At 55.7% G+C, this 23,717-nt stretch overlaps 1 protein-coding gene across 4 annotated transcripts in view; it reads left to right on the top strand.

Moving 5' to 3' along the window:
• ARHGAP39 (Rho GTPase activating protein 39) overlaps positions 1-23,717 on the top strand; it is a 55,667-nt gene that overhangs the window by 5,179 nt on the left and 26,771 nt on the right. For 2 of the 4 annotated variants that reach the window (XM_065902921.1, XM_065902920.1), the window contains exons 2-4: positions 10,627-10,725; positions 13,762-13,925; positions 18,485-18,919. In XM_065902921.1, coding sequence (XP_065758993.1) covers positions 10,627-10,725; positions 13,762-13,925; positions 18,485-18,919 — 698 coding nt within the window. Of the gene's footprint in view, positions 1-9,898; positions 10,057-10,626; positions 10,726-13,761; positions 13,926-18,484; positions 18,920-23,717 lie in introns of those variants that run through there. The other 2 variants (XM_065902923.1, XM_065902922.1) reach the window with 2 other exon arrangements.

Raw genomic sequence — 23,717 nt, 5'->3', positions numbered from 1 at the left:
AGCCACTGCTGGTGAACATTGTATTTTGTGCGGTTAAAATAAGGCTGCAGGTACAGCACTATGCAAACGTGTGGATGTGGCTGTCGGGCCCATCCCTAGAAGTAACACCTCTGTCTTTAATCGCTGTTTATTCTGTTAGATCAGATCTTGCTTTTGTTTCTTTATGTCTTTAACTCTGTACTTTCTTTGGTCATTTGTTTCTCTCAGTTATCCGTCTTATGTTTAAATAATATAGTATGGTCAGCCTAAATGAGCTTCTCAGTTGGAAATTGGCTCACCTTTCATGTGCTCTTATTGGTAAGAGAGACTAGGAAAACGTATCCACACAGAAACTTGTATACAGATGTTCACGGCAGTATCATTCACAGCCCAAAAGTCCGTCAAAAAGGGGAAAAAAAGGGGAAAGGGGGAAACAGCCCAAAAGTCCATCAACAGGTGAACAGACAAAGTGTGTTCCATCCATACAGTGGAATATTGATTGGCAATAAGAAGACATGAAGTACTGATTCATGCTACAACATGGGTGAATCTTAAATATTATGCTGAGTGAAAGAAGCCAGACAGAGATCTGGCTTTGTATGGTTCCGTCGCTATGAAATAGGCAAATCCATAGAGACAGGAAGTGGGTTCGAGGTGCCAGGCCTGGGGGATGACAGCTGAGGTGTATGGGGTTTCTTTTGGAGCAGTGAAGGTATTCTAAAATTGACGTTGCTGAAGGTTGTGCATGTCAGAGATTGTGCTAAAATATTCCAAAAATCTATGCTTTAAATGGGTAAATTTTAGAGTATGTAAATTATATCTCAATAAAGCTGTTAAAAATAAGAGTGACTAGGATTTTTCAGGAGGGAGCTTTCCAAGGTGGAGGCCAAGGCCTTAGTGTTGACTCCATCCTGGAGTTGTGGTGAGGAGTCTGGTGGGCGGCACAATAACCCCGAGTCAGTCCCTGAGGGGCTGGCCAAGGGGATGCAGCACTGTTTGCAGCAGTCCGGCCTTGCCGCCACCCTGAGGGGTGCGGTCCATCACAGGTGAATCAGTCACATCACTTCGCAGCCAAGCCTTGGCTCGTGTCTGAGGTTTGGGTTGCATCTTCTCCATCTGTCTTCCAGGACTGTTGGGCTGGAGCATGATTGAATTTCAGAGGATGCTGTACACTACTGAGTGTTACACGTGTGTAAGGTTCTAAGAAGTTAATTTCAATGCCAGGAGGCCAAGTCAGCAGAGCATGTTTCCTGTCCTCTTGCAGGCTGGTGGACCCCGTGTGTGGCCACAGGGTGCTGCCCCAGGCCTGGCACGCCTCCTCTGGCCTCCACCCCTGGGGCCTGTGTGCTTCTTTGACTGCTCTTCTTTGTTCTGCTGTCTCTCTCAGTCCTTTCCTAATGTTCCTGCAAGCCTGGCATGAACCAGAGGCATGGGGGCTTCCTTCATGGGTTGAACTTCACAGGATTGTCATCCCGAGATACTGCTGGTGGTTCCGTGACAGCCCCTTCAGCCACTTGCTGTGACTTCTCTGGTGGCCAGCATGTGTTCCTAGCCACTGGGATTGTGTGAAACATGTAAAATACAAATTTCCCAGCCCATAGACTTCACGTTGTCTGTCACCTTTCTCTGGTATGCGTTGATTTGGCTGCCCTAATCTTTAGTTCCCTGACCAGAGGTTGAACCTGGGTCCCCTGCATTGGGAGCACAGAATCTTTGCCACTAGACCACTGGGGAAGTCCCTGATTGGTGTTCCTTTGTAGATGATAGCTCTAGTTATTTTATTCTCGTTAACAAATCACCCCACAGCTTAGGGGCCTGAAAACAGTCTTGTATTATCACCTCTCATGGTTTCTGTGTCTTAGGAATTCAGGAGACACTCAGCATGGGGATATTGTGTGACTGCATTTCAGACGGGGCTAGGGAGGGGTCATCTCCAAGCTCCCTCACGTGCACCGGAGTCTGACTGAGGAGGAGCCAGGACCCACTTGGAGGGCTCCCCAGCACAGCACCTTGCAGCTGACGCCTTGCTAGTGGCCAGAGCGTGCCTCCCAAGAGCTGGCCGTGGAGCTGCAGCCCCTTTGGCAGCCCAGTCTCCGCGGTCACCGCGTCAGCCCCTCTCGAGGCCCGGTCTCCACGGTCAGTGCCACTTCTCCCCACCACGCCCACTAGGAGGGAGTCAGGTTGGCCAGCTGTGGTCCAGGAAGGTGGCTTAGACTCTGCCCTTTTGTCTAGGCCTGGGGTCCAGGAACCTGCTGTGTCCTTTCAGACCACTGATCTTGCTCTCTTCGGTAGTAGCTATTAGGTCATTCAGTACTTCACGCGGTGAGCCTGGCAGTGGGTTTGTTTTATTTACAACAACAAAAATGTACACACATGAACCAGGTAGTAATGTTGCTCCAGAAATCATTGTCCGGTGCCGCTCTCGCTGTGTCTTCTTCAGGGGTTCTCTTGAACGTAACAGGGACTCCAGTCTGTTCTCCCCGGCACAGTGCTTCCCTGCTTGTTTCTCAGTCATTCAGCATGAATTTCAGTCCTGTCTTCTAGTTCACTTAGCTTTTGAGTAGGTAATTCTTTGCCTTGTGCACCAGCACTCCTAACCTGACACAATTTAAAGTTGCTTTCAGGTTGCTGTTTTGTTTATGAGGAATAACCATAGTCTGCTTTCAGATACATGATGCACAGGCAGCCGTGGCCCATGGGTGGGAGACCAGGCTGCTGAGAGCCAGTGTCGGAGGTCGCTTGGGGATGGTGAGCAGGGGCTCAGGCACTGGGGGGTGGGGACAACTTCCATGGGTGTCTGGAGCAGTGAGAACGAGGACAGTGGCAGTTATGGGGGTTTAACACGTGGACAGACTGTCTCCCCCCTCTTCCCCACACTGACACATAAGAAGGATCAGAACAAACACTCCCAACTGTGCTCCATCGAGGAGGAGGCAGAGGAACAACCCCACCCTGCCCGGTGGTCCTGTGATACACGTCTGCAGGGGCCACGACCCCCAGGAAGTCCTGGGGTCAGGGTGAGGCTCAGTAGGAGGTGGGGCGTGTTCAGGGGGAAGGGACGGCATGAGCAAAGGCCCTGAGGTTACCGAGATTGGGTGCAGCAAGCAGGAGCAGAAATACTCCCCTCACAGCACGGGCTCAGCGCCTGTGGGGTCAGAAGCAGGCTGGTGGGGATGGGTTTCCAGCCCAAGTTTTCTGACTACAGGGCTGACCTTTGCCTGACATTGGACCCTGCCCAGTCCACCTGCCAAGAGGGCCTGCGTGGCCTGTGTCCCAGCAGCATGGGCCCAGGGCACTTCAGACGTGCACAGCAAGTGTGCTAGTCACTCAGTCATGTCCGACTCTTTGTGACCCGGGGACCGTCACCTGCCAGGCCCCTCTGTCCATGGGGTTCTCCAGGCAGTAACACTGGAGTGGGCTGCCATTTCCTCCTCCAGGGGTCCTCCTGACACAGGGGTCGAGCTCTGGTCTCCCACGCAGCAGGCAAGTTCTTTCCCGACTGAGCCCTAAGGGATGCTTCTCCCAGCTGAATTTCAAATCCAACCTGAGGTTCTTTCCTGCATGTTGTTGTGAGGAAATGTTTGATTTAGTTTTTTGACATAAGTTAAATTTTGCCCCTTTAATAACCATTAACTGAAATACATATTAGAATAAATACATAATTTATGACCTTTAAAAAATTGTATCAACATTTAGTTGATTTACAGTGTTAATTTCTGTTGTACAGTCAAATGGTTCAGTTATACATATATATATGTAATATATACTCTACAAGCTTTTAACCTATCAAAACCGGAAAGATATTCTACCAAAAAATGTTAATCAGGATGATTTCCATGGGGATATGCCTGTATTTGTAAAGTGGTTAATGTTAATAGATGATGAGGTTAGGAAAGTATTCTTTTTGTATTTTGAAATAATTTCTATGGTGAAAATTAAATTTTAATTAAAATTTCTAAAATCCAGCTCCTACTTCTCCTGTAAAGATAATATTTTAGAGAAAGCACATTGACTTTTAGGTGAGGATGGCAGGTTGAACCCATGCGTACAGTTTCAGGCTCCCAAACACCTGCCGAATGCACAGGAAGGTGACACTTAATAGAAAAACTCCTGGGGCCAGGGTGAGTAAGGGGGGGAGAACAGGGTGGTTTGGGAGCCGGGAAGGGGCCTGAGGACGCCGGGCTGTGTGCTGCGGCAGGAAAGCCGACACTAACCCTGTTGGCACCCCAGGCTCATCCGAAGTCTCCCAGGAGCTCAAGGCAGCGAGGAGAGACCACAGTGAGGAGCAGAAGACGGGAGGCCAACAGGAAGGGCCAGGGACATTTGGGACAGACCACATGGAATCTGTAGAAACAATCCTAACCCACTGGCTAAATGTCAGATTATAAGCAGCTGAAGAGAGGCTTTGTGTACTAGGTGAAGGGAGTTTAATAAGAACAGCACAGAGTTGACGGGATGGGAAGCGTGACGTGGCTGAGCCTGGGGGATGGTGCACCCCTGAGCTGCCACTGGGGGGGTCACCTGAGCCCCGGCTAGGGCGCCGCGTGGCGGGGGCAGGTGGTCTGTCCCCCTGGGTGAGCGTAGGGAGCCTGCTCCAGGGCTCCGAGCCTGTGGGGGGCGAGCCAGCAGCTCTGGCATCTGGGCACCAGCGTGACCCTGAGGAAGATGAGGTCCCGTTGAGACACCGGGGCTGGTGGCTCAGGACGTGGCAGTGTGCATGCGGGGCTGGTGGCCGAGCCAGGGTGACACCGGGGAGGGCTGGCGGCGCCCGGGCCTGCAGGCAGCTTCTGCTCGGGTTGGCTGGGGGCCTGAGAGTGTCCTCTGCTCAGGCTGCTGGTGATCTGGGGGAGGTTTCCGCTCCTCTGCCACAGCTGGGTTTGGGTCTTCCTGCCCCGGCAATCATGGCTATGTTTTCCCGTGCCGGCCCTTCGTGGTGGGGGTGTCCACCTCTGGGCGCCGCTGCCCTCTCCAGGCCTGCTGTCCAACTCTGAGCCTTTGCTGCTATCTCCCCATCGTGCGTCCCAACCTTCACGAGCTCCCACAGTTGCTCCGTGCTGAACGTTACTGATGACGTCCTGGATGACATCCACCTTGAGGCCAGTGTGACACAGCCTGTGTGTCCCCAACCCATGTCACTGCTCCTGAAGCGCCAGCTCTTACTGTGGCCTTCGTTAGCCCTCCTTACTTCCTTTGTGCTGCAGCCAGGAGGGGCAGCCTGCCTGCCGGAAGCCAGGCCCTTGGGGCTGGAACAGACTGGAGGTGCCCTTCTGCTGTGCCCCAGCTCCTGCTCCCCTGCTCACCCTTCCCTGCTCCCCATGACAGCGGCAGGTGTGGCAGGTGCGGGGCAGGGGCGTTAAATGGCCCTGCGAGGGCTCTGTTCATCACCACTGTGACCCAACTGTGGAACAAGGCATCAAATCGCCCTCTCATTTGGCTCCTCCAAGAGCTGCCTGCATCGGGGTGGCTGGATCCAGGTGCCAGGTTGTCATTTACCTTTTTCCTACTGTTTATTTCTGCCTCCTTTTGTTTTTTTTTTGAGAAGCCTCTTCCTGTTGAGGACAAAGCACCCAGCAGCTTCAGGCCCCAAAACCAGGCTGGGACTTAAGTAGGCAGGCCACGTCCTCCCCTGTGGTCCTCTAGGACATTGCCACTTCACTGCACCCGCCACGTGGGGCGGGGTGCAGGCGGGGCCTGGGCTCAGACACCTGGAAGGCCTCAGGGAACGGGTCTGCTAGCAGAGGAGGGAGAGAAGTGTGGACGGACAGCCTGGCCCAGCTGTGGGGCGTGAGCACAGACGCTGGCCTTTTTAAAATGGGGGTCTCATTTTCTATCCTGTGAGGTGAGACACAGCTGCTGTGTTCTGGGTGAAAGGGGAAATGTGATCATGCTTTTAGAGCTCTTGCCAAGTGTTTGCTGTATATAGTAGTTGCTCAGTAAGTGATGCAGCCAGGGCGAGGGCTGTGCCTGTTTAGATGCTGAAACTGAGGCAGTTTTGTGGAGGAAGTGCATCTTCCAGGTCTGGCTGGGGCAGTGGCATGTTGCACTCAAGCCACCTGCTGAGCTGTGGGTCCCACACTTCCTGCCCTGTCTCAGCCTTGCAGCTGCTTGCAGGGTGACTGCATGTGGTCTTCTTGTGCCACCAGAAGGCTGTCTCTGTCCTGACCTGCTGTCCTGGATGTGCTGCCTGAGGAGCACGGGTGCCCCCCCACGGCTAGGGCAGGGGCGGTGCTCAGGTGCAGACCCGTGCATCGGGGTGACTGCGGTTCTAGGTTTCTAGGTTCCCGCAGAGGTGACATCCCGCAGTAGCTGCAGCCCCACCTGCTCGAGGCACCTCCCGACGCCCGCCCCTCGCCCCATCCCCGCCCAGGCCGCTGCCTTTGGAAACACCGCCTACATCTTTTTTCTGTGAGCCGTGACCCCAGACAACTGCTGGGGTCAGGTCTTCTCATTCACTGACCACTGTGCCTCAGGACTGGGGCAGTGACTGAGTAGCTGCTCCTTTGGCCTTTGTGGGGACCTTTGACTTCTATGCCCCGATGGAGTCTGTTTTCAGATGTTGCTGGGGTGGTCCCTGAGATGAAGCCTGGTTCACATGCTGACTCTTCTTTCTCACGGATGTGAGGCCCCCACCTGTGGAGCTGCACGGCCTTCTCACGGACCAGGGTGTCTTATTCACTCTTGACCGTCACAGTTTCACATCCTTATGTTGAATGTATCTGGATTTTTAAACATATGATTTGATGGTCTTTGTCTTACCTAGACCACCTGCCCATTTGTGTTTATGAAAATTACTGTGTTTGAATTTATTTCTACCATCTTACCTCATACTCTGTCCTGTCATTGAGAACAGATTCCTCTTTTCTCCTTTTGGACTAATTTTTTTTTTTCTCTTATCTAAACTGGAATTCACTCACTTGACTTCCCTCGTGGCTGCCTTGGGTATTTTAACACAGAGAATTCATTTATCAAAATTTAATTTATATTTTTACTCCCCTCCACAAACAGTCTGGAGCTCTTAGATACTTCCTCCCAGTCCTGTTTCCTCTGGGTGGGAGGACTATGTTTCCTACCTGATGCTTTCAGGGTCTCAACCTTGGGGTGTCTCCAAGGGTCATCACCTAGGCACGTCCAGGGCCTTCTGTCCATTCCCCTGCCTCTCCTGAGCGGTACAGATGCTCCTCAGATGCACACAGCAGAGTGATCCCCATTCCTGGTTTTACTTGGCTTTTGCCCGCCGGGGTTCTGAACTTTCTTCTGTCTCATTAGCAGACAAAATTTTTTTTCCCCATAGTTTAAAACTGTCCTAATAGTGTGTGTTCTCTCTTAAGAGGGTTGGTCAGAGCTATAGGTTTCATTATTGTGACAGACGTGGCAGGGTTCTCGAGCCTCTCCCCCCAGGAGGTCCTGGGCTAGCCCTCTGTGTGTGTGGGGGGGGGGGCGTGTCTGCAGCACGGGGACCCCGGTCTCCCCGGCGGCCGGGCCGGCTTGGCACTGCCTCTCCTGTTACTGGAACTTGGCTTCTCGGTTTATCGGCATACGCTGCGGTCACATGTGTTCACACACTCGGCAGTCTCACACCCCGTGCCACGCGGGCCGCAGGGGCAGAGGCCTGGCTGTGGGCCAGGGTCCGGCTTAGCCCCACCCTGCTGGGGGCAGTGCTGCTGGGCACCAGCCGGTCCTGCTCCTGGGGCTCGTGCTCCAGATGGAGCCCATCAGGAGCCAGCACTGAGCATGTCTGTTCTGCAGCCCATGGAGGGAGCTGGGCTCGAGCACCTGCTCAGCCCAGGTGACCGGAGTGCTCCTGCAGCGGGGTGCTGAGGAGCGGGCGGCAGTCCCCACCACTGCAGCCTTGGCCTGGCAGGTCTGAGGGGCAGGGAGGGGCAGCTCTGCCTGCAAGTGAACCCAGTGAGTTCACCCGCAGCTGCACCACAGGCGCTCAGCCAAGGGCGACTGTCGGCATGTCCCGGTGTGCATTTTTTGTGAGTTTTTCATGTGTCTCTACTTCCCCTCCAGTCAGGTGCTTTTCAAGAGGTGGGGCTGCAGAGCTCAGATGTGGAGCCGGCCTAAGGCTCCCGTTGGCAGCTCCAGGGCCTGTGCGCAGGCCGTCTTAAGGGTTCTTGGCGGGCAGGGAGGTAAGAAACCTCCTTCATATGTGGGGTGTATGTGGAGCATTTTGGGGAACTGACCAGGACAGAGTGAGGGTGGCAGCGGTGAGCCTCCGTTCAGTCACCCGTGGAAACAGAACATCCACACCTGCAACTGGAGAAGGCCAGACCTGAGACTGAGCCGCAGGGCAGGGCAGAAGGGTGTCCTGTGTCCAGTCTGGACCAGGGAAGCCTGGCAGAGGACTGGGCGGGCAAGAAGCGCCCAGGGAGCGGCGAGTGCCTGCGCTGCTGCCGCTCCCGTGCTCTGTTGTCCCGCAGTGTTTCCGGGGCTCCCTTCCCTCAGGGGTGCTCTGTTCCCTCCTGGGTGGGGCAGACGGGTCCGGGAGTGAGCACGAGAGAGTCTGACACAGGCTTTGCTGAGTTTCACTGGAAACTCGGGTCCTTCCACTGCAGTGAGTGCGGTGGACTCGCTGAGCGGAGGTCAGAGGTCTGCGTGCTCAGTGAGCACTGGCGGAAGGCGGTGCTCTGACGTCACGGGGAGGCCGTCCTGTTACAGGAGTGCCACTGGCTCCTCCCGCTGGAGTCCAGGCTCGCTCGGCTCACTGCACAACAGGCCACTGAATCCGCGAGGTGAGATGCTGAGGCAAGGCATACTTTATTCAGAGGGCCGGGTGACCAAGAAGATGGCAAACTAACGTCTCAAAGTGACCATCTTGACGGGGTCTGGATGCCAGGTTCTTTTATGCATCAGAGACAGGTGGGAGGTGAGGAAACAAAGTAAAAAGGCCATTAATCTTGCGAACATTTACTAGGATGGCAAGCCTACAGCAGGGGGTTGTGTCATTTCGTCCTTCGTGCCATCTACAGGTGGACAGGGTTCTGAACAAGGCACTTTAATTTAACAGTCAGGGAGAGGGGCACGATTCTCTGAGGCAGGCCACTATGTGTGATTATAATAACAAGAGCAACGAAAAGCAAGTCCAAGAAACAGTTTCAGCATGGAGTCAAAGGGACTTCATGCAACTCTGCCTTTGTGGGGATCCTGTCCTGTTCTGCTGCCTCGGGTCACTGCACCACCCCACACCCCTCCCTGAAGCCCCCACAGGGTTTTGTGGGCCAAGGCAGCTGGGGGCTCAGCCTGGAGGGGTGGGGACTGGCCGCCCTCTGGTCTCTGGGGTGACAGGAGTGTCAGCGTTAGCCCCCCATGACCGTGCAGACCACAGCCGTCTCTCACTGACCTCCTAGAGCTGGGGTGCCGTGTGGGGCTGTTCCCATCACGGCCAGACCGTGTGCAAGGCCCTGGCTCCTGAATACACGACAGAGACCCTTCTCTCTGAACAGTTCTGCAGGGGCCCCGTGTCTGCTTTGTTGGTAAGGGACGCGCCCTGCAGGTGAGCAGAGCAGAGTCTGTGTGTCCTGATGGCCTGTGCGTGACCCTGAGGCCAGGCAGGAGCCGGGTGTCTGGCCCCACGACGGCAGCTTTCTGGGACCTTGAAGGGCAGCACCAGCCTCCGAGATTAACCCCATGCCTGTCCAGTTGACTCCCACAGCCGTGTCCTTTCTGTGTGGGTGCATCAGACATCCTTTCCCGGAGGGGTCTGAAAAGCTGGTTCTGACCTATAGGTCGATTCTATAACTTGCTGAGGGGTTAGGTCACAATGTTCAGCATAACAGCGTGGCCAGGCGTTGGAGGAGGGGAGTCAGTGAGAACAGCTGGGCGGGAGGCGCGGAGGCGGAAATGCCAGCCCGGCCTGTTCTGAGTGGGAGAATGGGGCCTTGTGCCTCCAGCTCAGAGCCAGGCTTTCAGAGCTCCAGACTGAGTTGGGCTCATTGTTTAGAACTTGGGAAACTTATTAAAAACAGCATTGAGAATGGAACGTAGGCCTTCTGGAAATGATGGCTGAGCAGAGACTTGTTTATTCTTCTTCCCTCCCTGAAACTCACTGAAATGGACAAAAAGAATGAAAACTAGGTAACAGGATTTTATCTCCAGTGAATCAGGGATAAGTGAAGCCGGAGAATGGTGTCGGCCAGACGGGGCGGAGGAGAAAGAGAGAGCCTCAAGCAGCGTGCAGTTTCCCCACTGGAGCACTTGGGAGGGACCGTTGATGACATTTACTTGGCAGAAAGGGGTCTGTGGTCTGGGTGGGCCTTGGGGTAAACCAGATGTAGGTGGGTGTCTGGTGAGAGATGAGCTGAAGAAGGAAGGCCCAGGTGTTCCAAGTGCACTTTCTACAAGAGCCAGATTCTTATGGGGTGAGGTGGGAGAGGGAAGGGAGATGGCCCTCCCCGGGGACAGGCTGGCAGGGCCTTGGGCCTCATCCCCCTTATGGTGGGGCTGAGAAGAGGCCTCCTGGTGAGTCACCTTGCAGGTGGGCAGGCGGTCACCTCAGAGGAGCTTTGGCAGGAGGGCCTTGAGATGCCCGTGGAGCCAGCTTCCAACCCGTCCCCTCGCAGCACTGCAGAGGCCAGGGACCCTGTCCTCAGAGAGCAGGAGACTCTTGCTGGGACCAGAGGAAGAAACATCTGGTTGTGTTTGCAGTGCTGCTGCGTGCAGTGCGCCAACCTGCGCAGAGCCGAGCTGAGCCGAGCCGAGCCGCGTGGGGCGTCCTGGGAACCCAGATGGCCTTACCGGGTGCAGGTACAACGCTGTCTTCAGTTGGAGTTGGGTTTCTGTCACTTGGAACCAAAAACTGTCCTAAGAGCAGAAACTCATTTCCAGAGTGGAGCCTGTAAAGAAATTTGGTGATCAAACTTTGAGGAGCAGCACAGCTGGCAGGGGCTCCCCATGTCTGGCCTGTCCCTGTCCTCATTTACAGACAGACAGTGACCAGGAGCCAGAGTGGGAGCCTTGTGCAGATACCGGGAGGAGGAGGGGAGGGAACTGAGCACTTGGGAGAAGAAGTGGGGGCGGGGGGCTAGCAGAGCCGAGAAGGGAGGACAGGGCCATGGCAGCCACGAGAGCCGAAGAGCAACGCAGATACAGGGCAGCTGCGGCACGGAGGCCCGCAGCCCCGGGACAGCTGCTCTGGTCGGAGAGAACGGCCGCACAGAGACGAGCAGATGGGGCGGGGAGCTGTGGTTGGTGCTGGAGTCTGGAGAACAGGCCGTCCAGGGAGGGCAGGAGATGCCCTGGGTTGGAGGGCTGGTTTGCACATTGAGAGTCGAGTTTGGGAAGAACTGGGTGTGAAATGAACAGCACGGCCCAGGTCATAGCACCCAGACAGAGCCCTCTGCTCCAGAGGCGGGGCCGTGGGCGGTGGTGGGCAAGGCCTGGGGGTGCCCTTGGGAGGAGGGTCCTGGAGCTGGAGTGTCTGCAACAATGGTACTCTGCAAGGGATCTTTGTCTCTTCTCCCCATCTTTCTTACTCTGTGTCGTTATATCAACATGGACTTAGGGACATTAACTTTATACTTTGCGTTAAACAATTTAGTATGGCTTTCTTTTTTTTTTCTCAAAATGTTGCAGCTTTGGTCACCGGGAGCTCTTTTATTTGACACTGCTGTCCCTTTGACAGGCCCCTTCACTGTGGGGCTGCATTTTTGTCTTAAGTCTTCCTAACCTTCTGACTCTGCAGGACTTTCCCTCCAGGGTCTTCGTGTCTGTTTGCTTTCTGCGGTCTCCGAAGATTCTGGGCATGAGTGTGGGAGCTGCTCTGCCTGTTGCTGCTCTTAGGCCCTCTCGTGTGTTTGTGTGAACTGACCTGTGTACACACACACGTATGTGCAGATCTTCACATTACAGTAAAGGGCGCAGGACTCCACCTCCAGTCCATCACCTCGTAGGTTGTTCTGGATGCCTCCCTCGCTGGTTCCTGACTGTCCACTGCCTCTGCTCCCCACTCCTTCAGATGTCTCCCTGAAGTGGGAGGCATGTGAACGGAAAGGTGTGAAAGCAATGGCGGGGAACCCGGAGAGGTTTTGTAAACCAAGACACGTGCGATGGCAGCCCTCGGCGCTGGTGACTCCAGGTCAGGCTTCTGTCTCTCACCCCTGGGAGCCACACCCATGCACCACTGGGGACGGTGAGCAGGTCTGGGTGACCACAGCAGGCTCCTGCGCTGAGGCTGGGCTGCGGGCCCCCGGTGGCAGGGCTCCCCCGCGCCCGCAGCCCCCGTGTGCAGCCACTCGGGTGGGCACGCCAGTGTCCTAGGGTGCTTTCAGTTAGCATTTCCCAATGACGAAAGAGGTGGCGCACAATTCTCTCTGCCTTTACTGAATGTTTTTTTAAGTGTGTTTTCAGGTCCTTTGTCTTTTTTTCTGTCGAGTATTTTTTTTTTCTTATTTATTTCTAGGACCCTTATATGAGTTGTGGAAATAGTCCTTTGTTAGGTCAGATAGGTACACACGCATATGTAATACATTATACATATTCTGTGCAGCAAATATCTCCCACCCAGGGTTTGTGTTTTTACTTGTAATAGAAAAAAAATGTTTATTTTTTAAAATTTTGTTGAATTATAGCTCATTTATAATGTTGTATTAATTTCTCATGTGCAGTGCAGTGATTCAGTATACACATATATGTTCTTTTTCCTATTCTTCCCCATTATGGTTTATCACAGGATCTTGAGTTCAGTTCTCTGTGGTATACAGTAGTTTATCCATCCTATATATAGTTTGTATCCACTAATCTCAAATTCCCTATCCTTCCCTCCCCCACACCTTGCTTTGCCAACACAAGTTTGTTCTCTTTGTCTGTGAGTCTGTTTCTGTTTCACAGACAAGGTCATTTGTATTATAGTTTATATTTCACGTGAAAGTGATATCACATGGGATTTGTCATTTTCTGAGTTCCTTCCCATAGTGTGACATCTCCGGGTCCATCCACATTGGTGCAAGTGGCATTATTGCACTGTTTTTTATACCTGAGTAATATCCATGATGGTAAAGATTTGTAAACAGAGGTTCTTAGTGTTGTAGTCCAATTTTTAATGCTTCTTTTGTGGTGAGTGGTTTTGTGTCTGATTAAGTGTACCTATTCCAAGACCACAAAGATTTTCTTCCACATTTTCTCTAAAAGTCTTATTGTTTCACTTTATTTGTCTGTTTTTGGCTGGGGGGTCTTCATTGCTATGCGCAGGCTTCTCTAGTTGCAGCATGCGTGCTCAGTTGCCCCAAGGTGTGTGCGGTTTTAGTTCCCTGACCAGGCGTGGAACTTGTGTCCCCTGCACTGCAAGGCAGGTTCTCAACCACTGGACCACCAGGGAAGTCACCTTATTGTTTTGTCTTTAATGTTTGGAGCAGTGGTTTACCTCGAATTAAGTTTGATGTATCAGATGAGTTAGGGGTCGAGGTTCATTGTTTCCCATGTGTAAACCGTGCCAGTGCAGCACCATTTCAGAACAGTCCCTCGGTTGTAAATCTGGGCCCTGTGTGTGCATAGACCACCCTCAAGTGCTGCCCAGCCTCTCACCATGGATACCCACCTGGAAGCACCAGTGGGTGGTGCTGACCCTGTTCAAAGGCAAGGGGCCTGCTCTCAGAAGGGCAGGCAGCTCACCCAGAGCCAGCTGGCAAGGGGTCTGAATGCCCTCCCTGGGGGCCAGACCCCGGCTGGGTTCAGGGTCGGGCGCTCCACTCGCACCAGCGAGCTGGGCCATGGAAAGGGCTGGGCTGGCTGTTCCTGGTGCCCCAAACCCCGAGGCATAGCAGTGTGGCTTCTTCTGTCTCGTAGGACGACGCCTTCCTGACTGATGCTGGAGGGCGTCCCGATGACCGGCTGACGGCCGTCCCCCTGGGTCCTGAAGAAGAGACTGCCATGTCCCAGGCACAGGACTATGAATGCGAGAGCCAGCATGCCGGCCTGCTGGAGTCCCGGGTGTCAGGGTCCAGCACGAGGTGAGGAGCCTGACCTGTGGGACCAGGAGAGCCAGAGCCTTTTGCTCAGCTCGGCAGCAGGCACGTGGGGCTGGCCTGCTCCCTGTCCCTCGGCCACTGCACTGCAGGCCAGGGAGGGCTTCTCCATGGGCAGTGGACACCCTGCCAGCCCTCAGCTGGGCCCTGCCCCTTAGGCCTTCTCTGGACATCCATGCCGAGGCAGGCAGCCGCAGATGGTCACTTTCGTTTGTGTGATTTATGGCATAACTTGGGAATAATTCCACAAGTTGCCCAAAGAAGAAGAGTGCAGTGTATATCCAGGCCCCTTACCTGGATTCACGCTCTGGCGGCTGTGTGGTCACTGCTCCCCCCAGCCTGCTCTGGGCCACTGGCGGGATGGGACCCGTCTCCCAGCACAGGGGGGCACCATGCGGCTTGAGGCTCCGGTCTCCTGCGCTGCTGTTTGCCTTTGGCCTCTGGTTCCCTGCCTCCTTCTTGGCATTTCTGGCCCCTCCAGCACCACTCACCCTGTGGCTGCTGCATGTCCCCTGGAACATTTCCACTTCCTGTCTCTGCCTTTTGTGACATCAACATCTTTTCAGTGGACAGACTGGCCCCTTGGTTTGGTCTGTCTGAGGGTTTCTGAGTGGACTGTGTTCCTCTGCAAGGCACCGGCCACCTGCCACCCCTGCTCTCGGGACAGTGGCTGTTTTTCCTGCCCCTGCGCTCCTCACCAGCTTTGGGGCTCCCACCCTTTCTGGGCCTTCCTGGGGTGAGTGTGGAGCCGGCCAGCCTCCTAGCCATGGCACCCGGCCTACTCTGGGGGGCCAGTGCCCAGCGTCTTGCATTCACTTGAACCTCTTCTTGTGGAATCACGAGTCCTGTTGTTTTGCGTGGTTTGTCGTTTATTCCGCACTTTGGATCCTGTTGCAGGGCCCCGTGTCACAGGGCACGTGTTTACTCACACTTGCCCCCCTTTCTCCTGGTAGATTGCCTGGGACACACTTGGCACCCATTAGGCTCTTCTGGAAGTGAGTCTTTGAGCAGGTCACTGTCTGAAGTGAAAGTCTGCAGGACTTGGAGAACAGAGGGGCGGCTGTCCACGCAGCACCCTGGGCACTGGGGAGAGGCCGCAGCCGGCCATACCCAGAAACCGCCGTCATCTTGAGTCTTCTCCCACTTCATGCCAGACGCTGTCGCCAGATGAATCTCCCTCAGACTCGACAGCCTCCACAGTGTGACTGGGCCACGGTGGTCAGCCCGTCACCCGCAGGCTCTGGCCCTTCTCGGCCACGTGCCCTACCGTTCCCACTGACCAGGGTTCGGGGTCTGCACAGGGCCTGCCTTCCCTCCCAGCCATGGGGTCTGCTGCGACCAACCTTGCTCCCGACCCTGACCAGACTCCGGGTTCCAGCATATTCTCTGCCCGCTGGGTCCCTGGGGGTCTTCATTAAAAGTGCTGTGGGGGGCACCCAGAACATTTGGAGATAACGGGGTCCTGCCCACATGCACCCAGTAGTGTGCTGAAAAGGAACCAGCTTCTTTTCTTTATTCAGAGAGAATTGCCAACAGTAAATTCATTTGAAAGTGTATTTAGAGCTATAAAAGGAGTTGTTACTGCTTCCCCGGGGCTCACAGTGTTCAGTCCAGTACTTTCTGAGCATCTCTGCTGGGCCAGGCCTTCCTTGGGCACCTCTGCCCTTTGTCCCGGCTGATCCCATGCCGCAGCTCGAAAGGCACGCAGACCATCAGCTGAGGGTGACCGCAGAATTGAGAGCTTCCCTCTTCACAGGAGCGAGGTCTCCAGGCCCTTCTGTCCCTGTGAGGACTGCCCTCGGGCAGTGCCTTCTGGCTGCCAAGGGCGGGGGCAGGTGTGTCCTCAGGCCGAGAGTGGACGGCGCCCGCTGAGCTGTGTTGGGGAGATCTCCATCCTGGGGGGGCAGGGGGCACGATGCTTCCCAGTTTAGAACTTTGTTCTGTCCTCTGCGGAGAATGGCCAGCCAGCAGGCAGGAGCGGACAAGTCGGGCCCCGCCCCCCCGCTGGGCAGGGTGATGGCAGTGGAGGTTGGGCCCGGGAGGGGCCTCCGGGGACACGGGTAACAGTGGGCACACGTGAGGCCCCCTGCCCACCTTCCGCAGGCACTGGCCTTGCAAGATCACTAGAGATCAGACTCCACGTGAGGCCTGTGGGGCGCGGAGATGCTGCAACCTCTCACGACCCTGTCCCTCTAGCTGTCAGATCCCATGATGCCTCCCCAGCTCTGCCCCACCTTTTGCAGGATGGCGGGTTAGGCAATGATCCCACGCTTGCAAGCACAGAGCCCTGGCGCCCTCCCCCACTGGGTTGCCTAGTGTGACCGTGCCGCAGGGGTTGCGGTTCAGATGTGGCCGAGCCCCGAGGTGGCTCCCTCCTGCGTCCCACCTCCAGCCCTCAGCATCCTCAGGGCTCTCCCTCTCTATTGCTCCCTCACCTCCTGCCCCCTCTTGGCTCCACATCTTCCAGCTGCTTGGCCAGCCTGCACCTTGGCTCTGAGAGCTTCCAGAAGACACTGTGCATCCAAAAGAGGCCCCCAAGCCTGCAGGGCTGCTGCAGGGCTGCTGCAGGGCGTGTGTGTGTATGGTGGGGGCTCATCACCCTGCTGCAGGGCGTGTGTGTGTGTGTGTGTGTGTGTGTGTGTGTGTGTGTGTGTGGTGGGGGCTCATCACCCTGCTGCAGGGCGTGTGTGTGTGTGTGTGTGTGTGTGTGTGTGTGTGTGTGTGTGGTGGGGGCTCATCACCCTGCTGCAGGGCGTGTGTGTATGTGTGTGTGTGTGGGGGGGTGGGGGCTCATCACCCTGCAGGGTTCTGCCTTCTCTCGTGTGTGTGTGTGTGTGTGTGATGGGGGCTCATCACCCTGCTGCAGGGCGTGTGTGTGTGTGTGTGTGTGTGTGTGTGTGTGTGTGTGTGTGTGTGTGTGTGTGTGTGTGTGTGTGTGGTGGGGGCTCATCACCCTGCTGCAGGGCGTGTGTGTGTGTATGTGTGTGTGTGGTGGGGGCTCATCACCCTGCTGCAGGGCGTGTGTGTGTGTGTGTGTGTGTGGTGGGGGCTCATCACCCTGCAGGGTTCTGCCTTCTCTCCTCTGTGTGTGTGTGGGTGTGTGGGTGTGTGTGGTGGGGTCTCATCACCCTGCAGGGTTCTGCCTTCTCTCTCTCTCGTGTGTGTGTGTGTGTGTGTGTGTGTGTGTGTGTGTGTGTGTGTGTGTGTTGGGGGCTCATTGTGTGTGTGTGTGTGTGTGGTGGGGGCTCATCACCCTGCTGCAGGGCGTGTGTGTGTGTATGTGTGTGTGTGGTGGGGGCTCATCACCCTGCTGCAGGGCGTGTGTGTGTGTGTGTGTGTGTGGTGGGGGCTCATCACCCTGCAGGGTTCTGCCTTCTCTCCTCTGTGTGTGTGTGGGTGTGTGGGTGTGTGTGGTGGGGGCTCATCACCCTGCAGGGTTCTGCCTTCTCTCTCTCGTGTGTGTGTGTGTGTGTGTGTGTGTGTGTGTGTGTGTGTGTGTGTGTGTGTTGGGGGCTCATTGTGTGTGTGTGTGTGTGTGTGTGTGTGTGTGTGTGTGTGTGTGTGTGTGTGTGTTGGGGGCTCATTGCCCTGCAGGGTTCTGCCTTCTCTCCTCCCCTCCTTGAGCACATCTGGCCTCAAAGGGCGGGATGAGGTTCTCAGAGAAGATTGTCAGCACTGTCCCCTCAGTCCTCTGGTAAAGCCCACCTGTGCTCCTGCCTGGAAAACTGGGCTTGCAGCAGAGGGTAAGGAGCGGGGTGCTCCCCTTCTATGCAGGTCCTGGAAGCTTCTGACCATCCCAGTGCTGGTGAGGACCAGGCCCATCACAGAAGTGATATTTAAGGGATTGTTACTTGTGTAGAGACTTGGAAGCAGAGTGAAATATGCTCCCTACCTGTCAGCTGGAGCACACTGTGATGTCAAACACATTGGCATTCACATTGCCTTATTCTGAATAGTTTTTTTTTTTTTTTGAATAGTTTTAATTTACACTTTTTTTTTTTAAGGATCTTAGCTGGATGAGAGGCTTGTCCTTGGGGCGGGGTGTGCTTGGGGGCTTCTGAGGGGAACCAGCTCTGCTTTTGACTGGGGCAGCGCAGCGATTTGGCGTCCTCTCCCAGTGCGGGTGACGGGTGGCGCTGGCAGCCACTGGTGGCTGCTGCTAAGAGCAGCCAGGCATCCGGGAGGGACGTGGCGCCGTCTGGGAGGACAGTGAGCAGTGCCCGTGGCCCAGCCCCCTGCGGACGGGGAGCCAGAACCCAGGGCGTCCCTGATGTGGGGACCGGCCGAAGACCCCGCCGCCCAGGGCTGGGCTCTGGTGAGCGTTTAGAAAATTGGGAGTGGATGGAATTTAGGTAAGCTTTGGTTTTACTCTTATATGTGAAGAGATTTTTTGCTATTGAGGCTGGCAGACACGAGGAAGGTCTGGTGCTGGATATGCCAGCCCGCGGATGTGGGGCCCAGAGCAGGTGGCCTGACGGGCGGGATCCTTGGTCTCGGGGTGGGTGGGGTTCCCCAGCCCCGCCTGACGCTGCCCCCTCCCCCAGGCTGGAGTGGGTGGAGATCATCGAGCCGCGCACACGCGAGCGCATGTACGCCAACCTGGTCACCGGCGAGTGCGTATGGGACCCACCGGCCGGCGTGCGCATCAAGCGGACCAGCGAGAACCAGTGGTGGGAGCTCTTCGACCCCAACACGTCACGCTTCTACTACTACAACGCCAGCACCCAGCGCACCGTGTGGCACCGGCCTCAGGACTGTGACATCATCCCCCTGGCCAAGCTGCAGACCCTGAAGCAGAACACGGAGTCACCGCGCGCCTCGGCAGAGAACAGCCCCGGGCGGGGCAGCAGCGTCAGCCGCGATGGCAGCACCAGCTCGTCCCTGGAGCCCGAGCTGGACGCCGGCGACAGGGCGCAGGAACTTGTGGGTCGCGCCAGCCGGCAGGCCGCGCCAGGAGTGGTGAAGGACGAGAGTGGCAGGTGAGGCGGGCCCCTGCACCCTGCCGCCTCTGGGGGATCCGCACGCTCCCCTGTGCCCACCCGGGCGGAGCTGGCCAAGGCCTGCCGGGCCCTGCCGGGGCTGTAGTTTCTCTGGCTAATCGTGAAATTGTTTGGTTCTCTCCACTGTGGGAAGTGCTCCCGTGATGGGGGCACCCCAGAGCTGGCCCGCAGAGCTCCTGTGATGGAGGGGTGCCCTCCCCAGGCCCGCCGGCCTGTTCTCTGGACGCAGATCCATGGGGGTCCCTTGGCTGGCCCCACCTGACTCCAGGCCTCCCTGCCTGAGCTTGACTGACCTCGCCAGCACTGAGGGAGGGAGGTGAGGGCATCACCCCTGTTTTGCAAAGGAAGGACTGAGGCTGTCGGCAGTGGGGCAGAGCACTGTCCTGGGAGCCCCCGGGGTGTTGGCTTGTCCAGCAGCCACTGTGGCTGTTTTCCCTCCTGGTCTTGCAGACAGTGAGGCTGTGGACACCTGGGCTCCCGCCTCCTGCTGGCCTCACATCTGGATGTTACCCCCCGCTACTTATGCACCACCCCCCCAAGTGCCCATATGGCAGACCCTGAACCCCAGGGAGCTGTTCCCCAGGGCTAGCACTCAAGGGTCCCAGTCCAGAAGAAATGGCTGGAGGCCATGTGACCTGGATAAACCCAGACAGGCTGGAAGTTACCAGAAAGAAGCCAGGGAGGAGCAGGAGTGGGACATGGTCCTTGGAGACCAGGTAGGCTGGGTTTCTCCTGGTGACAGTGGAAGTCACAAAGTAGTCGAAAGCCGGCTTAGGCTGTGGGTGGGTCTGCTCCTGGGAGGGTGACATGCCAGGCTGGGAGTGCAGTGCCTGTGCTGAGTGCTGAGGGTGTGCGGGAGCCTGGCACGCACAGGGCAGGGCTGTGGGCAGGGGCCTGGGCATGCAGGCCGGAGTGACCTGAGAGGCTGCTGGGAGTCGTCCTCATGAAGCAGAGCCTGGGATGGTCCCCAAGGAAAAAGCAAGCGAGTGAGGTTTAAAGACAGCCCTGCATCCCTCTGATGTTCTGGTGAGCTCAGACGGGTGCCGCTGCCTGTCCAGCAGACGTGACAGCCCCTGGGCCCAGGTCCACCACGGCGGGATTGCTGGTGGTGATTGCTGGCTCTTCCCTGCAGGCCGGTGAGGGACTGGACTCTTCTTAGTTTCTGTTGGCAGACGTCCTGGGGACAGGGGTGTCCTCTTCCCAGAGGTGTCCGGTATGGTGACTCGGATCATGGTGTTGCCTTTGGATTGGCCTCCCACGAGGAGCTTAGTTGGAGGTGGATTGGAATTGTGTTTAAACTGTGGGGCAGGTTGGGGGACTAGGCACCTTGCTTGTGTCATCTTCTCCCATTCATAAAGGTAGTACGTTTTATATGTTTTTCCACAAAGAACTTACACTTTTTAAAGATTTTTAGATACCATATAAAGTCATATTATGCGATCATTACTGGTATTCAGGTGCTACTTTTTAAAAATTAATTTTATTCATTTTATTTATTTTTGACATTGCTGCACGGGCTTTTCTCTCGTTCTGGTGAGCGGGGACTACTGTCTGGTTGTGGTGCGCAGGCTTTTCATTGCACGACTTCTCTTGTGGGCACAGGCTCTGGAGTGCGTGGGCTTTGGTAGTCGTGGAGCACGGGCTCAGTAGTTGTGGCACAAGGGCTTTGTTGCCCCGCAGTACGTGGGATCTTCTCGGGCCAGGGATCGAACCCATGTTTCCTGTGTTAGCAGGCAGATTCTTTAGCGCTGAGCCACCAAGGAAGGCCCCAGAGGTTATATTTATACGTCAGTTGTTTTTACACTTGTTGAGCTCTCATTACAGTCGAGCACACTGTCTCCAGAGTTGCCTGTGACTCCGCCAGCTGTCCCAAGCTGGCCGGTTCTCCCCGAGGAGACGGGGCCAGGAAGGCAGGCAGGCCCACTGGCCCTGTGATACTGTGTGTCGGGCTGGGATGTCCCTTTCTCTTATTAGGCTTCTCAGCATGAATGGAAGGGGAATCCTATCCAGTATGTTTCTGTGTCTTGTGGGTTGAATTTGCCCCGTCCTGTTCTCAGCATCTGTGAATGTGACCTTCTGGAGACACAGGGCTGTTGTGGACACTGTTGGTTAAGCTGAGATGGGCCCTCCTGAAGTGGGCAGGGCCCTGATCCCTCAGGACTGTTGTCTTTGCAAGAATACAGAGATGCACAAGACGACACCCTGCCGTCCAAGGCAGACAATTTCTCTTCTCTGTTAGCTCTAGGGTTCTCTGTGTGTTTGTTGGGTCACATCTGTTAATTGTATCAGTTGAGTTCTTTACTAAGTTTTGATCTGCCGAGACACATGGGTTCGGGGAGGTGAAGTCCCCCCAGGGGGTGGGAGTGGCCTGTCCTTTCTTCCTGTCTCGCGCTGCTGCTGTCCTGCCTGGAAGCTGTGGGTCGGCTGCAGGGAGGTTTGCAGTCGGTGTTCCCAGCATGCTTCCCTGTGTCGTATCACTAATGCTTTCTGCCTTGACTTGTGCTTTGGAACCAGGGTCAGTCACTTCTCCGTGGTTTGTATTTGCCCCTGAACAGCCGGCCTTCTCGCGTGTGTTAGATGTGTTCCTCCTCAGGGACCCCTAGGGTCTGGTCACTTTCATCCCTTCTAACACTTGGCCTTGGTGTGGTGGGATGGTTGTGGGGTGCTTCCTGGGGACCCCTGATTCAGTGGAGGATGTGCTGTCACCTCGGCTCCTCCAGGCCAGGCCCTTCCCACCCCTTCCTCCTGTGCATTCCCATGTGCTCCACACATGCGTTGCTGCCCAGCGTGTTCCTGGGTGCTCCCCCAGAACGCTGCATTCACCTCGCAGCCTGGGGAAGCCTGCACCCCTACTCTGCACCTGGGGCCCGTTGGGGGCCCTGGGCTGAGCAGGCAGAGCCCGAGGGGTGTGAGGTGACTGCTTCTGTAGACTTGCTCCTATTCAGTGTGTGGTGGCCTTGCCCTACAGACGCCCCTCATGCCTGCTGATGGGTCCCTGGAGCCCTTGATTTTGATGCAAGCAAGTTTACTGTAGTTTTCACCTTGTTTGTTTTTAATGTTTTGTTTAAAAAGTTCTTTCCTGGCCTTGGTCCAAAGGTATTTGCTTACGTGTCTTGTGTTAACTGTGGTTTCTTGCACGTTGTAGCCTGCATCCGCCCACACCACGTGCGGCCCTGTACCCCGGTCACGCTGTCCGTGTGCTCTCTCAGGGGCCATTGCCTCTCAAGCCTCAGTGCTGGGAAACAATCCTGTCTCCCTTTGTATTTACAGCCATCTTAGCTAATTGTGGGCTTTCCTTCTACCATTCAAGGCCTGGAGTTCAAAATCCTCAGAAAACCCAGGTGGCTTTGCATGCTTAATAGACTATAGTTCAGTGTGAACGTAATGTTTGTTCTGAGACACCAGAAGATTCATGTGACTGGCTTTATTGCACTGGTCTGGAACTAGTATTGTAGCTCAGAAAGCATGTCTCCTGTGTGGGAATGGGGATCTTGCTTCTTGTTCCAATTTCTGAGGCCTGCAAAGGAGATGCTAAAGCAGCTTGATACTGCTTGTGACTCACATCCATTGTCATCAAAATGACTGTTGCAGTCTCAGTGTCTCATATAAGCACTGTTTGCCTTATAATTTTAGGTTGAATTCATTGAGAAACATTGTCAAATCTAAAAACCCCTCACATTCAATGTTTGATGATAGTAGTTGAGTAGAATCTTTTCTCAAACAGAAAATTTCCACCTAGGCTGTGAGTTTTAAAAAAATTGCAGCAAAGCTTTCTGTTTTCAAGCTTTTAACCTGCTGTGTAGTGGGTCAAGTTGGGATACTTCCCTTCTGTTTCTGACACAGACCTGTGGGACCAGTGGCGGCTGAATCCAGGAGGGCGGAGGCTGCTGGCGGCCTGGTGGCGGCCTGGGCGGCTGCTGAGCACCGGCCTGCTGCCGGGGCCCGCTGCACCCCCGCGGCGCCAGCCCGCGCCCTGTGCCGGTCCCTGGCGCATGTTTTAGGCACGGGCCGTCGTGACACATCTCAGCTGCGCTCGGGCTGGACTGAATTAGGTGTTTCCTCAGTTTCTTTGGTAGTAGTTTCACCTCTAGTCGTTTCGCAGAGATGACTCGTGAAGGCCAGTTGCCCAGGTCTGCCAAGCTCAGCTGTGACTGCTTAGTGCAGTGACAGCGTGGAGTAGCGCCAGGAGCCCTGGCACCCCCCAGGCCCCGCTGCCGAGCGGCTCTCACTGTCCGTGCCTCGAGGCTGCTGGTCGAGCAGGCTTGCTTCCTCTGGACACGTGCCCTCAGCTGCTGTTGTCAGCACAGGTTAATGCTTGTTGCCTGTGAACAGCGTGGCTGCTCTCCCTGCTGAGCTCACAGATGAGCCACTGGGAAGCACGTGTGGTGTGAAGGCCCCTTCCGTTTTCACTGAAGTAATTCTGCTGTGACGGGATTCCCGTCTTGGACTCTGATCGCTGTGCACCTTGCAACACTCCAGCAGGGCCGTGTGTCTGCCTGGCCCAGCGGCACAGAGCCTGCACACCGCCAGAGGCAGAGCCATCCAGGCCCCCGTCTGTGGCTGGCAGATCAGCTGTGTGGGGGGCACTCAGGTCGCTGAGCTGTGGCCGCACCTGGGACCTGCGGTGTGCTGAGTGGTGCAGCCACCGTCTCTGGCCTCTGTTGTGGCCACGCAGGACTGTGTTCCCATGACGTGCTGCTGACAGACAGTGGAATTTGAATCGCATGTAAATTTCACACACGAATAAATTTCAGTGTATAAACCATTCATTGCCCAC

This window comes from Muntiacus reevesi, chromosome 12, assembly GCF_963930625.1.
Source record: "Muntiacus reevesi chromosome 12, mMunRee1.1, whole genome shotgun sequence".
In the NCBI taxonomy this organism is placed as follows: Eukaryota; Metazoa; Chordata; class Mammalia; order Artiodactyla; family Cervidae; genus Muntiacus; species Muntiacus reevesi.
Note: the sequence above shows the minus strand (reverse complement) of the source record. Positions and strands in the feature narration are given on the sequence as shown.